The 14,794-nt window shown below is 41.6% G+C and overlaps 1 protein-coding gene across 6 annotated transcripts in view; it reads left to right on the top strand.

Annotated features, from left to right (window-relative positions):
* Ano4 (anoctamin 4) overlaps window positions 1–14,794 on the top strand; it is a 324,827-nt gene that overhangs the window by 239,152 nt on the left and 70,881 nt on the right. For all 6 annotated transcript variants that reach the window (XM_075954168.1, XM_075954169.1, XM_075954172.1 and 3 more), the window contains one exon: window positions 2,362–2,493. In XM_075954168.1, the coding sequence (XP_075810283.1) occupies window positions 2,362–2,493 (132 nt within the window). The remainder of the gene's footprint in view (window positions 1–2,361; window positions 2,494–14,794) is intronic.

The following is a 14,794-nucleotide window of genomic DNA, read 5'->3' on the forward strand; positions in this document are numbered from 1 at the left end:
TGGCCTTTCAGTTCGAGGGCCTTATCTGAAGGAAGTATAATACTACACTGTCCACTATTGCTGTCCATTGCATCCCTACCTCTCTGACCTTTCATGCTCAGTGGTGCTTTTTTGATGAAACTGGAAGCCCTCGTGTTTTCTATATACATAAATTTTCTCCCTTCTGTGTGTGTGTGTGTGTGTGTGTGTGTGTGTGTGTGTGTGTGTGTATGTATATGTGTTTCTCTCTTTATTAATATGCAGGGACTTTATTTCTTCGGATACATTTGCTTTGAAGTCTGTTTTCTCATGTATTGGAGTAGCAAGGCCAGCTTATTTGGGGTTTCCATATTCCTGATGGAGTGACTTCTATTCTTTGATGTCAACTCTGGGAATATCTTTGCCAGTGAGGTATTTTACTGGAGACAATAAATTGCCGGATCTTATTTCTTTATCAGATTAACTAATCTTAACCCCCTCTATGTTGGTAGTTGAAGTTATTGTTGAGATGTGTTTTTCAACTCCAGTAACTTGGTTGGTTGTTTTTCTGGTTGGTTGGATTATTTGTTCTTGTCTTTCTCCCTTAGGTATACATTGGGCACAGCTGGTTTACTGAGTTGAGGAATTCTCATCTTTTACAGCAGCGGTTCTTAGCCTTCCTAATTCTGACTCCCCAAACATAAAATTATTTTGGTTGCTAATTCATAACTGTAATTTGCTGTTGCTATGAATTGTAATGTGAATATGTGTGTTTGTGTTTTCTGATGGTCTTAGGTCACCCCTGTGAAAGGGTCATTCGACCCCATAGGTTGAGAACCACTGTTTTGAGGGAACCTCAATGCCTTGCTTCTTCAAAGGATGGATAGTTTGCTCTCTGCTTGAGTTAGTACATCCATTGTCTCCTGCCCTCAGATACCAGCACTGCTGCGTATCCGGCCTTCAGACTCACTTAGGGCTTTAAGTTCACAAGATTGCAGAGGCTAAAAAGTCCTATGACCTAGGAGATCTCATGGTCCAAGTAAAAAGGCCTTGGACCACCAGGTTTGGAGGCAGAAGATAAACACAAGCTCAAAGAGGACAAATTTACCCACCGTTCACCTTCTGCTTTTATCCAGGATCTCAGCAGTTTTAAGGATGTGTACTAGTGATGGCCAAAGTCTTGTCTCACTCTGCCATGCCCCGTTCTGGAAACGTGCTCAGAACCATAACTAAAGTAACATTTTTACCAGTCATCTGGACACCCCTGGGCCCAGTCGAAGTTAACAGCACGAACTATCCCATTCACTTTAAATGATAAAGTTGTTATAAAGATATTTTAATTGGAAAAATAAATCCTACCCGAATGCTGTGTTGTCAGCTAACAGACATAGATAGCATTAAAGTATTTTCTTCCTTAAGGAAATCTGTTTCTTCTGTATCCCTCACATTTAAGCCCCTTTGTCAGCAAATGCGGGGATCCGTAAAATCAAGAGTCAGGTCTGGCTAATTTGGACTTAATAATCACCTTTTGGGGTCTCTTCTGTGTGTGTAAAGTGCAAACAGCGCCTATGCATCCTATCTCCACCAGATGCCATTTGGCATAGGTACTCGCTCACCCAGAGAAAGCATTCTGTCATGTCGATACTGAGGTAGCATATATATTTTGAAGTCTGGTGCAGTTTCTAGTTGTTTGCTATGAGCAGGGCTGAGCTATTTCTGTTAACTGGCCAGTGGGAAGCTAGAGGTGTTCAACAGTCAGAATGACTGAGGATAGTGCAGTTTGGAAAATGCCTTTTATAAACCACAATACATCATTAGCCTTTTTTTTTCCACTTGGCATTTTTGTGCACAGCGGCCAGAGTGACACCTGTGTGCCCTGATACCCCAGGGCCGAAGTTGTGAGCTTTGAAAACCGTGGTGAAAGCTAGAGAGCCAGAGGAGGTGTGACAGGAAGAGAGCCAAAATCATGTCCTCATCTTCCCTGTACCCAATCAGGATGTACTATTGCCCCAGCCCCAAGTTAACCACATCTAAAACTCAACTCTGCCCTTGCCTTTCCCAGACACAAATTGCATTGCTAGCCTCTACAAAATGTAACATTGCAGGCTTAAAGGACTTTTTACTTCCTTTCCAGAACCTTCCAACCTTGTGACCAGTTCATCATTCCTTAACATGTGGGTGAATATGTCATTCAATTCTGTCCAAAGACAGTGATATTGAGGTCCCTTAAGAGACTGTGAAGGAATGTCAGGTCCCCAGCTCTCTTCTCTCCATCCAGAAAAATGAGGCCGTTCTGGGTGTAGGGAGAATCTCTGGAGGGTGTGGAGCTGTCTTTATGGCTCCTATGTTTCAGGCTGATAGCTGACATGCTGTACTCTCTGCCTTGCCTTCCATGTACCACAGGATCGATAAACAAATAAGCAGGTTTCGGAGATGGTTACCAAAGAAGCCCATGAGGCTGGACAAGGAGACACTGCCAGACCTGGAGGAGAATGACTGCTACACTGCCCCTTTCAGCCAGCAAAGGATCCATCAGTGAGTGTTCCGTGGTAAAGCCTGCATCCTTCTAAGATCTTACCGCATGGTGGAGTCGTCCCTTGGGGGAGGAACCATGGAGAGCCCCTTCCTCCAGAGCCTTTTCTTCACGCTCCTTATATATCAATCACGGGGGGGGGGGGGGGAGCTGTTTCAACAACACTCCCATCCCAGGTGGATTAAAGTCACCCAGGGTACTTTCCTGTGGGCGTTTAGTGACTGATCCTCCCCGTGGCGATTCGGAGGCTCAGGTTTGTTCTGTCTGCGGCTCTGTCAGTTCCCAGTGCGCAGAGCCCAGAGGAAGTGGATCGTGCCTTCCAAACGAAACGAATGTGTAGTTTATTTGCTTGCTTTTATCACAGTCTGTTGCCCAATCCTCCTTCCCTTCGGGTAGGTTCAGCCAGTTCCCGCAGCCTACCTGCCAACTCACCCATCAGTCTCACGACGGTAATTTGCCACTTTAGGCGCATGCGCAGAAAGAAAAGGTTGGCTGGGGCTTAGCCTGGAAAGACTTGCAAAAGTGATTAAGGATTTACTCCGAACTTCCTAAGAGGACAGGGAATGATGGGAGGAGGCAGGATAGAGGATGCATACCAAAGACCATACAACTGGGGGGAAAACAGCCTCCCAAAGAGAGCATTGATCAGGTCAGCCCAGCCTACATAGAGACAGACTCAGGAATCCCTGTTCATCCCTGGTCACAGCCTGGTGACAACTTCAGTAAAAGTGACTTGCCAGAGGGATGAAAAGGGATGACAGATTGTTTTAAAAATAGGCTGCCAATTCTGATTTTTAAAAAAAAGTGTAAACCAAATGGCAGTTGTCAAGAAGGTGCAAGGAATGCAAGGTGAGCACATGTTTTATCAACAGAAAAATCAATTAAACTCTGGGAGCAAAGGAGAGAAGAAAAACGATGCATAGATGGTCTGCATTGAAATGTGTTGTGCCAGGGAAGATCGATGTAGTACAAGCAAAGCTATGGCAAAGCCTGCGAAACAGGCAAAGCCTGCACACCCACAGGTTTGATTGATGCAGCCTCGTTACTTGGACATATAAAAATGAAGTTCGCAGCCCAAGAGGCCTCCATGGAAATTAGCAATCAGATGATACTCAATATTAATCCAAAGATGAGAAGCTCTGGGTATTTTCCCAAGATACAGAAGAAAGCTAACCTGTTTCTAATTTAAATCCTGGAAGGTCTTTTTAGAGCAGTAATTGATGTCTCAATCCTTCACACGTGGAGACTGGTTTTCCGTCATGATCTGCCTTTGATTCTTGGATAAACAGAGGCTTGCCTTGCACAGTGTAGGAAGAGCTCAAAGTTTTGGGATAATGGATACGTACATGGATAGGTGGGTGAATGGATGGATAGATGGGTGGATGGAAGGATTGAGGGATGGATAGATGGATAGATGGATCAATAAGTAGATGGGGTAATCAGTGAAGTATATGGAACACTTCAGTGAAAGTTTTAGGTTGTTTAAAGGAATATAGCACAACGGAATGGACTGTGTGCCCCCACCATCTCCTCGCCTGTTGTGTCCCTGATATCCTTCCTGTAGAACAATGCTGATCATCACCTCTCTCCAACTTAGATGCATGTAGATACCAACCAGTATGCCTAAAGATCATAAATGAGAATAACATTTTGATAAGCATTTTAAAATGTGGAACAATTAAAGTCTGATAACATATGGGGGTGGTGGGCTTCCACTGTCTCCCACATTTGAGAAGTCTTTCAACACACTTGCAAATCAGTTCAGTAAATGGACGATGCGTCCAGCAGCCCCTAGTTCAATGTCTGAGCCTGTCCAGGCGTTATCTGAGCATAAGCCAAATAACACCGCCTTGACTCTAGCATGGTAATAAATGCTATGTTTTAAATTACCACAACTAGTCCAAAAGATGTGCATCAAAGGGGAATGGAGATGCTCCAGATTTTGGAAGGATGTTGGTAAGAGGCGAAGGCTGATTACTAAGAAAATAGTTACATGGCTATAGACTTGGCCAGCTAGGTAGAGAAGGCAGAACATCCTGAGGATAAGAGACAGTGTTGTGGCAAAGGGCACAGGCGTTGGGCTGAGTAGAGCGCTTGTGAAACCACAAGTGGTTTTCTGTAAAGACTTCTGTGAATACAGTTACAGGGTGTGCAGGGAGCCTAGCATTGCTGTGCAGACACGGAGACCAGCTTGTAAAGGATGAGACCTGAGGCAGAAAAGGAGAGGGGCAGCCGGAATAAACACACATAATTACCAGAGTTCGGGGGAACTGCGAGAGCAGAGTCACTTATGTCATAGCAGCGGAACATGAAAAATTAAACGAGGCCCCAGATATCACGGGTGATGGGAATTTCTTTCCGTTTGAAAACTGGTGTGCCACTTGGGTATCGTCCCTTGGATTGGTGTGTAGAAGTAGGAAGTGAAGAATGCTGGCTGCCAAGTTGGAAGCCATTACTGATATAATTAGAAAGCAAAACCCCCTAAAGATGTTTTGAGGATGATATTAATGGGCTTAATTTAATCAGAAGTAGCTGTTTAATGAGCTCTGGGAGCTGTGACACGATATCCCGGCTCTCCATGTGTACCAAGGGGTCACGTGATGTGTTGACTTTGCAGAAGTTTCTCATGCTTGTGCTGGAATGAAGTGGGAATTGTGGATCATGAATGTGGGGGGATAAAATAGAACAGGAAGTTTAATAGACCGTGATCAAAATGGGAAAGTGCCTTAAAAACACACAGTAACTCCGACATCTGTCTCCCATACCCGTGCTTTAGCCGTGCTGAGCTCCAAACGCTCAGTAACGCCTACAGAGCCATGCTGAGGTCTGACCTCCTTAAGTCACCTTGTCCTTTTCTGCTCCCTCCTACGCTTGTTCAGCCTTCCACCTCGAATAACCTTTCCCTGAGATGCCCATCTTTCAGGATCTACCAAAGACGTTGCTCCCAGAAATCATTCCATGGTGTCCAACCCTACCCATGATTCCGAGTACTGTGCAAACTTCCACGTCTTGGTAATATTTTTTCTTTTCCTTTTAATATGGTAGTTTTCTTCTAATATGGTATGTTTTCACTTCTTTTTCTTGAATTACAAGTCCCACCATTGTCAAATCCCATAGGAAGTGCTTACTGTGATTTGTTCGGAGGGAAAAAATAAATGAATATATAAAACTGATACTAGATTGTGTGAGCAGAGAACAGATGCTTGGAGTGAGCAGAGCGCATGCTCGCCCCAGACAGGATTCATGGTCTTTACTCCACGCGGGCTGCAATGTCATTCCCCAGGTCAGCACATGGCTCTGATGCTGACTCAGGGGTGGGCAGCCGATATCATGTTCACTGTAGACTACAGTGATATTTTATTTATGTTTTAATAAATAAAGCTTGCCTAAAAACCAGAAGGTAAAACTAGAGGCCAGGCAGTGGTGTTACTCATCTTTAATCCCAGGATTTGGGAGACAGATTGATCCTGGGGGAAGGAGGGGGGACAGAGGAGGGATGAAGGAGGAGGGGAGAGAACTGTGGCTGTAATGTAAAATGAAATTAAAAAAGAAAACAAACAGGCGTCTAAGAGATAATAATATAATGGAATATAATATAATGATAAAACAGAAGCCAACGCATTGGAATCAGATAATATTCACATAAGCACACACATACCATAGTCGTTTTTCTGCCTACATGATCTTCCCATTCCAGTCCCTCCATCCACCCACAACTAATTATTCTATTTCCCTTTCCTAACGAGATCTGTTTCCACGGGTCCTTCACTCTATCCCTAACCTCTGTGGTTCTACAGATGGTAGCTTGGTTTCATTGACTTAACAGCCAACATTCACATAAGCACAGACATACCATAGTCGTCTTTCTGGGTCTGGGTTACCTCACTCAGGATGTTTTTTTTTTCTAGTCCCATCTATGAGCCTGTGAATTCTATGATGCCTTTTTTAATGTTGAGTAATACTCTATTGTGTAAATGTACCACATCTTCTTTATCAATCTTTCTGTCGAGGGACATCTAGGTTTTTCTAATAACTCCCTATTATGAATAAAACAGCAATGAACATGGTTGAAAAGGTGTTTCTGTGGTAGGATGAAGTGTCTTTTGGGCATGCCCAGTAATGGTATAACTGAATCTTGAGGTAGATCGATTTCCATCTTCCTGAGGAACCACCACACTGATTTTCATAGTTGATGTTTGCACTCCCACCAGTAATGAAGGAGTGCTCCCCTTACTCCACGTCCTTGCCAATATGAGCGGTCATTTGCTTTATTGATCTGAGCCATTCTGACTTATAAGATGAAATCTCAAAGTAATTTTGATTTACATTTCCTTGATGGCTAGGGATGCTGGACATTTCAAGTGTTTCTCAGTCACTTGAGTTTCTTCTTGTGAGAATTCTCTGTTTAGCTCTGTACCTCATTTTGATTGGGTTACTTATTTTCTTATTGCATGGTTTTCTGAGTTCTTTATTTTGGATATTAGCTCTCTATTATATACGTAGTTAGTAAAAATCTTTCCCTCGTGATGACCTAAAGTCTCTCCACACCTTGCGAAGTTTTCCTTTGGCGGTGATGGCAGAGTGGCACAAAATCGGGCGACTCCCCGCTGCCCTGAGGATCACTGCACGTCTGCCTTTCCTGCCAGACAACCTCCAGGTCTGATCCATTAGTACCACCGAAATCTGAGGACTGCGGTAGACAAATCCATTTAAGCATTAATTTATTCCTCTTCACCTCATTCCTCGGGATGTTACTCTGCTTAAGTATCAGGCTGCCCTTTATTCTTCAAATGACATTAGCCGAAGCATCCTCGAGACAATCGCTTTCTAAGGTCAATACCCGTAATAAAGATTTTCTATGGGTGCTGGATATAAAAAAAGGGAAATAGGGGAAGAGTCGTGCTGCTTTTTATATGCAGTAAATATTCCAAGAAGCGGATCTATTTTGAATTGCCTTTCTAAAAGTATTCTAGATACACATAGGAATATTTTCCAGTTTTTCTTTGTTTTTATCATTATCAGCATTTATGGCTTTCTTTAGATTGCACCCTCCTAGAGCTTAGATTTTAGCTAGTGACCATCAGCTATAAATTATAAACCAATAAGTGTCAGTTGGGTATGATTTTTGCAATGCCCAGAAGCAGGTTTAAATGTCGCAGCCTAGGAGTAGGAACTGATACTGGCCTCTGATATTCAGAGGCCTGGGACACTGCTAACCACCTTCTAATGCAGAAGATGAACATCTTCGCAAAGCACTATCCAGCTGTGCAAGTTGTTGGATATCCACGTAGGATTGTCACCTTCAAAGACGACAGCAGTACATTTCCTTTATTCAAGCAATTAGTGTCGTGGTCATTTGTTGTTTCTTCCATAGGAAGCTCCTATGTAGGAACAAGAGGAGAAGGGTGGGCCAGAGAGTATTCCTTCCTTAAGGCCCCTTCCTCTCTCTTGAAAGCACTATGTCATTCTCAAGATTTTGTTATCACATCTCCTCTGTCATTTGTCCACATTTTCCATTTCTGGGCATCCTTGGGATTACATCCTGGAAATTTCAGAGAAATATCCCTACCTTAGTCTATTTTATGTTTTAGTAACAAGGCACCTGAGCCCGAAAGCTGTGTGAAGAAAAAATACACATTTATCTCAAACTTCCAGAAATCCAAGGCCATGGCCCTGGTATTGGCTTACAGTTGAGGGTGTTTTAGCGAATAGAGTAACGTCACATAGAAAGACGTCACATGGTCGTAGAGAAAATGCAAGTTCATGGCGAGAGGGCGGGTTTGCTCTTTTGTAACAACCTACTCTTGTGGGAACCACCCAACTCCTGTATCTCAAGACCCCCTCTGAAAGGTCCTGACACTTTATAATATCATGACATCAGTTGTCAAAACTCATTTAAACCATAGCATTTTTTCATCTTCATGTCAGCTGATGAATGGCCTCAATCCTATCTGCAATATAATTCTTCTTTGCCATACAGATTGATACGTTGAAAAATTCTAGAGATTAGAACGCAGACGTATGTGGAGTACCACTGTCCTGCCTTGTGTAGCCATATAAATTTTCCAGGCTCCAAAATTTCAAGGTTTGGGGACAGAGAATAAGCTTAGTGGCAGCAGCTGTGGGACTGTAGGCCAAGAGGTGTGTTGAGGATCCCTGGAAGACTTTCTGACTTGAACTGGAAGAGAATTCCTTCAAACTGAGTTTGTCCCCAGTATTCCAGAAACACGCATACGTATTAGTACCACGTTCCAATTTGTCTCCTAAATCTTCACAGCTTAGATATCTGAAGATATTGATTGCTAAAGCATATGCTTTTCTACTGTAATTTTCCTTGTAGGGCATTTTGGAGTTTTTCTGTTGTTTTCATCGATCTGAAGCCTTTGGAGAATCCCTTAGGCAATGAGATACAAGATTGATTTCAGTAGGATTAATGTTCTCTCGGTGCCCCAGTGACACAGAGCCGACTCAGGACACCTGTCTGACTGCAGTTCTTTGCTGGCTTTAGCATCCTCGATAGGCAGGCTGTGGAGGTTGCTCTGCAGCATCACGGGAGACACAGCCGTGTTCTCAGAAGTTTTAAGTTGAGACCACAGTGAAATTAGCTGCAAAGCCTGAGGTTTGGGCCTCAGAAGATCATGTGTTTCCTTTCAAATAGAGTCTCATGGCATAAAACTTAAGTTTAAGGATCAAATATATCACCTCATCCTATGGGGAACGCAAAGCATGGGTGTCTGGGGACTCCAAAGACAGGTGAATTATCTTAATATTTGAGAAACCATCTTTCATAATGCATTTGGAAATAACATGTTTATATTTGTATGTGCATATTAAACAGGGCGTGAGGGAGATGAGAGAAAAAAGGAGGGGCAGTGGAGGAAGGGGAGAGAGAGGAAAGGAGTAAGAGGGGGAGGAGGGTAAGAGAAGGAGAGAGATTCTTACTGTACAGCTCTAGCTGACCTCGAACTCACTGTGTAGATGAACATGGCTTAAACTCACAAAGATAGCCTGATTCTGCCACCCAAGTGCTGAGATTAAAGGTGTGAGCCACCATACCTGGCCACCTTTTTATTAAAAAAAAATTAATATCATCTACTTTTCAACTCTATCATTGAAGAATGACTTTCAATGTGATTCACATGCCAGATATAATAACGCAGAAATGTATGTATTTATAGGCATATTCTCATACAGTACACATTCTTGGGTCAGAGCCAGGCTCCCCAGTCATTTGGATGGAGGCTCCAGGCACCGACTCCGTATATCACAACGTGTTGTTATGAACCTCAATATAATAACGTGAAAACCCGTAATGCAGGCAGTGCAGGTACATGCTCAGTAAATGCTGCTCTTGGCAGTGTCAACAGAATTCCATATGTAAAAAGTAACAGTGTGAACTGTACATAGATACTTATCTGTAGCCCAGTCGGAGAGGAAAGATAGATCTGAAGTGTTCACAGTTCAAGATCTTTCCTCCCTCCCTTTCTCCTCTCTTCCTTAGCGTTCTCTCCCTTCCTCCCCTGCCTTTCTCCCTCCCCCCACCCCCCTGTCTCTATTCAGATTACCATCTCCCTCCCAGTTCTTCAGAACACCAGCCAAGGCTAAAAGTCCTGTAATTACCAACAGCTTTCCAACTTTTGGCTCAACTGAGAGATGTTCCTTTTTTTAAAAAAAAAGCAAGTGACTTTTTAATATACTTATTGAATTAAACAAATGGTTTGCTGACCTCTTCCTGCCATGACATGGTGATGTTTACATACAGAGCAGAGGACCTCGTGCATTCCTAGTTTACCAGAAAACACGTTAGAACACACCATAGGAAACGATGCATCCTTAAACTCATTGTGGTGTTTGAAAAGAGTTCTCAAAGTTAGGGAGTTAGCAGAACTCATCCTCGATTGTGTCATATTAGAATGTTATACACATAGGTGAGTTAGATCTTAAATTTGACTGCTGGTATTTCCTGAGACCTGCCCAAGCATAGGCCATGTTACTTTCTTCTGTGCCTTTTTTTTGTTTCTGAAAACATTTTATTTAAAGAAAAACATTCACAGGGCCTGATCTCAAATTAGCAGGTCGATAGGGAGCTTTTTGAATGGTGATGGTCAATCTTCCTTATCAAAGTAACAAATAGAAATCTCTTAATAAAGTTACTGTATTGCCATTGAGAAATACAGGATGTATACAAGTTCACCGTATGCAGGGTCTCCTGATCCTCGAGTATTCTTACGACATACCCATTTTTTTTTCTTGTCCTCATTTGAAAGATAAGGATTTAGAGCAGTGGTTTTCAACCTGTGGGTCATGACCCCAACAGGTGTCACATATCAGATATTTCAATTCATAGCAGTAGCAAAATTATAGTTGTGAAGTAGTGAAGAAACAATTTATGGTTAGGGGGTCACTACAAAGTGAGGAACTGTATTCAATGGCCCCAGCATTAGGAAGGCTGAGAACCACTGATCTACAGATTGAGTTTCTAAGTTCAAATAGTGCTTAGCACAAATGTGCTTGTTTTTATCATTTATCAAGAAAGTAGATATTATTATATTCCATCTTGATGTCATCTTCCCACTCTGACTGTTAATAACACAGCTGTGTTTCTTGGGAGTTTAAAACCACCAGAAGCTCTGAATGTTTTTGAAAAATATTAGAATCTGGTATGTATACATGGTTGTGAGCTCATAAAAAATAAGTCCAGGAAGCATAATCTCCACTAAGCTCTCTTCAGGTAGAGCCGCAGCCTCCGTCTGCCTCATGCTCAATAAAACACTGAGCTCTAAAAAACAATGTTTCCCTGCAAGGATTCGGACGGTGTACCGGAGTGGATGCCTTAGTTTTCAGAACAATTCTCATCTTAGGACTTTAGATGTCTCTAGCAATTATACAACTAAAAAGGATTCATTATTTCCTTCTGTTCCTCTCTCACTCATTCCCTCCCCGTCACCCTTTACATAAAATTAAACTGATTTAGATCTACGATATAAAGACTGACAAGTGAAATGGTCCTCCAAGATTCTTTAACTCTCTTCCAAGCAAATTTGGCAAAGAGTTTGTCAACTTCCGCCATTTCAGAGTAAACCCAGCATTTTGATGACCTTTTGTGTTGTTCTTTTGAGTTTCTTTCACTTCTTCCTGTTCTGCTCTTTTCTTTGTTTCCTTTTAGTATTGGGGAATTTGATTTGTTCGTAATTTTTTAAGACATTAATGCATCATTAAGTTATTTGAGGTCTCCCTGCTTTGACTACAGACAAATAGCTGTAAGCATCCTCTTAACCTCTTCCATTGTGCCCCATAGGTTCTGGTAGGCTGCATTTTGAGTTTAGTTTAATCCTAAGAATTCTTAATGCTCCTCTATTATTTCTTCAACAACTTTACATTTATTTGGGAATTTATTTTTATTTGGTTTTGTGTTATGTATGTAATTATTTTGGGTCTTCTAACTGTTTGTTTCTAGATTTTTTTCCCATTATCACCTGGTAAGATGCAAAAATCACTTCAATTTTCTGTGGTTCTTTTAAAAGACAGGATCAAAATATTTTAATTTTACTTACTTTATTTTATTTGTATGAGTATTTTGCATATATAATATGTATAATATACGTGTGTGTGTGTGTGTGTGTGTGTGTGTGTGTGTGTGTGTGTGTATCTACATCACAGAGTGCCTGGAGCCTCTAGTGTTCAGAAATTTGGTAACCTAGAATTTGAGGTACAGATGGTTGTTAGCTACCACATAGATGCTGGGAACAGAACCTGGGTCCTCTGTAAAAGCAACAATTGCTCCACTGATTCATCTCTCCAGTCCCTATGTGTGCTTCTAAAGACTTGCTTTGTGGCCTATATATGACGTATTTTGAAGAAAATTCCATGGTTTGATAGGAAAAGATACGTATTCTTCAGCTATTGAAAGTGTGCCCCGTTGGTGTTGGCTTCTGTGAATAGTTGGTTTTGAAGCTCTCCCTGCTGGTAGGAGCAGGCTATTGAAGTCACCCATGATTGCTGCCTTAGACCAATTGCTCCGTTTATATTTCACGGTGTTTGTTTCATAAAAGTGCACTCTGCAATATTCAGATCATAAATGTTTATGATTGATACATTTCCTTGAGAAACTGTTCCCTCCCACAATAAATAAAATCTTATTTGTCTCGTCTGACTAATTTTGACTTTAAAAGTCCATTTTGTTGGATATAAATATAGCCACTCCTGTTTGCTTTCAGGATTGCTGAAATAGTGTTTCGAGCTTGGTGTGTATGTGTTTTGCTGATGAGATGAGTTCCTTGCAAGCAGGAATTTTTGGATGCTGGGTTTAATCCAGTCAAATTGAATTATTTGAAGAAACAAGACCATTTACACTCAGGGTTGTTATTGTAAGTTGTATACACATGCCTGTCATTTTGTTGCGCTTTCTCTCCTGGGTGCTTTATATGATCTATGTACATTACTTCCTCCTTTATTTAACATAGAGACTTGATGGTTTTCTGAATTATAATTTGAATCCTTCCTATTTCTCCTCTGCTTATTTATACTCTGAATGAGAGCGTTCCTTTTCCCTTCTTGCTGTACTAGGCATTGACCCCAGGGCCTCCTGTGTGTTTGAGGAGTGCTCTCCACTGAGTTGAAGTCCCAGACTTTCTGGTGAGATTTCACCATCCCCTATCCCCACACTCTCTTTTTCTTGCTTCTTCTGTAGGTGCACATTTCCTGTGGGCGTGGTCCACTGTTCTGTCCGTTTATGCCCTCTTGGCATGTCTTTCTTTCTCCGTTGGTTGTGGAGGATAATTTTCCTGACACTGATACAATCTGTAATCTAAGTTGGCACTTTTTTGTCCCAGTAATTGAAAATCATCATCCCACTCCCTAAGGCCAGTGCTGTTACTGTTTCTACCGAGACATCTTACGTTATCCGGATGGGGTTGCCTTCAAACGCACAAGGGAGCTTCTCTTATGCAGATTTTTGTATTCTTTCGTGGTTTGGTGCTTCTGGCACTCACCGTAGATCATGAAGAAGTTCTTTTCTATAATGTCTGTTTGGGGCTCTAAATAGACTCCGGTACCCGATAACTATGTCTTCCCTAAGATCTGAAAATATTTCTGCTTTTTTTTATTGAATAGGCTTTTTTATGTTGATAATCTATAAATTGGGTTCCTCATTTAATCCTATTTTTATAGGTTTGATCCTTAGTAGTGTCCCAGAGGTCTTGTATATTTTGTTTATTTATTCCTTTTTCCTCAGTTTTTGTTTATAAGTGATAAGCCATCAACCTTGTCTTCAGGTTCTAATATTATTCCATTTTTCTAGACTTTTGATGAAGCTTTTGACTGAGTTTTGACTCAATTAACTTTTTGCTTCCAGAATAAGTTTAGTTCCCTTCCTGTCCTAATTGCTTACATTTGAATCCTCCCCGAGTGCCCACTTAATCACATGTGCATATGCTACGACTGTATTTTCACAGATCTGGGAGAAGACACGAATTGAGTGCAAGTACTTAATTTTCCATCTTTAGCTAGAGACCTCACGAGCAGATTTTTTTAATCCACTTTTGACTCTTGGTAAAGATGCTATCATGAAGCTCAATTAGAAGTGACTATTGGAATATTTTAAAGCCTCCTAGTCCAGGGGCTTATCACATTAATCCTTAGAGGAGACTTGGGAATCTTTACCTGTCTGAAGTTTGACTATTATGTATTTGATATGATAATCCCCTCATTCTTTTTCTCTTAGCAAGCACACTTAAGATAAAGCATTAAGCTTTTGCACTCCAGTCGCCTAAAGCCCAGAAAACTTTCAAAATAGGCCTTGTCACATAAAAAGTTAATTGGTTACTTTGTTCCTACTTAGCTTCCCATTAATTTGAGGACATAATTTAAGTGACAGTTAACGGTACCACCTTTGCTTCTCTCTGTTAAAATAGAAATCTCTATTTAAAAGTCTAATTAAGAAAGTTTTCTGAGATATTTATTTTTTAAGAGATTACCCTTTACTTTTTTGCATTATGAAGTGATGTAACTTCAACCACCGGGAAAGGCCCCATACTGTTTGGCTATTGCTCCAAAACAATCCACTGCAGAACTCACTGGCTTTCCACAGCTGTCTCCCTGTTTGCAGTTATGCTGGGCTCGACTGGGAGAGTCTTCTGCTGGGTTTGTGTGGATTCAACACATGACTGTGACTCTTGATTTGCTCAGCTGGGATTTGATACCAGCTCTTTATATTGTCTCATCCTCAGGGAGGCCAGTTCAGGCTTCTTCACCCTGTCAGACAGGGGCATGCGCCTAAGCTGCTGAGGATATAAGAAGAGCCGT

This window comes from Microtus pennsylvanicus, chromosome 20 (genome assembly GCF_037038515.1).
Source record: "Microtus pennsylvanicus isolate mMicPen1 chromosome 20, mMicPen1.hap1, whole genome shotgun sequence".
Classification (NCBI taxonomy): Eukaryota; Metazoa; Chordata; class Mammalia; order Rodentia; family Cricetidae; genus Microtus; species Microtus pennsylvanicus.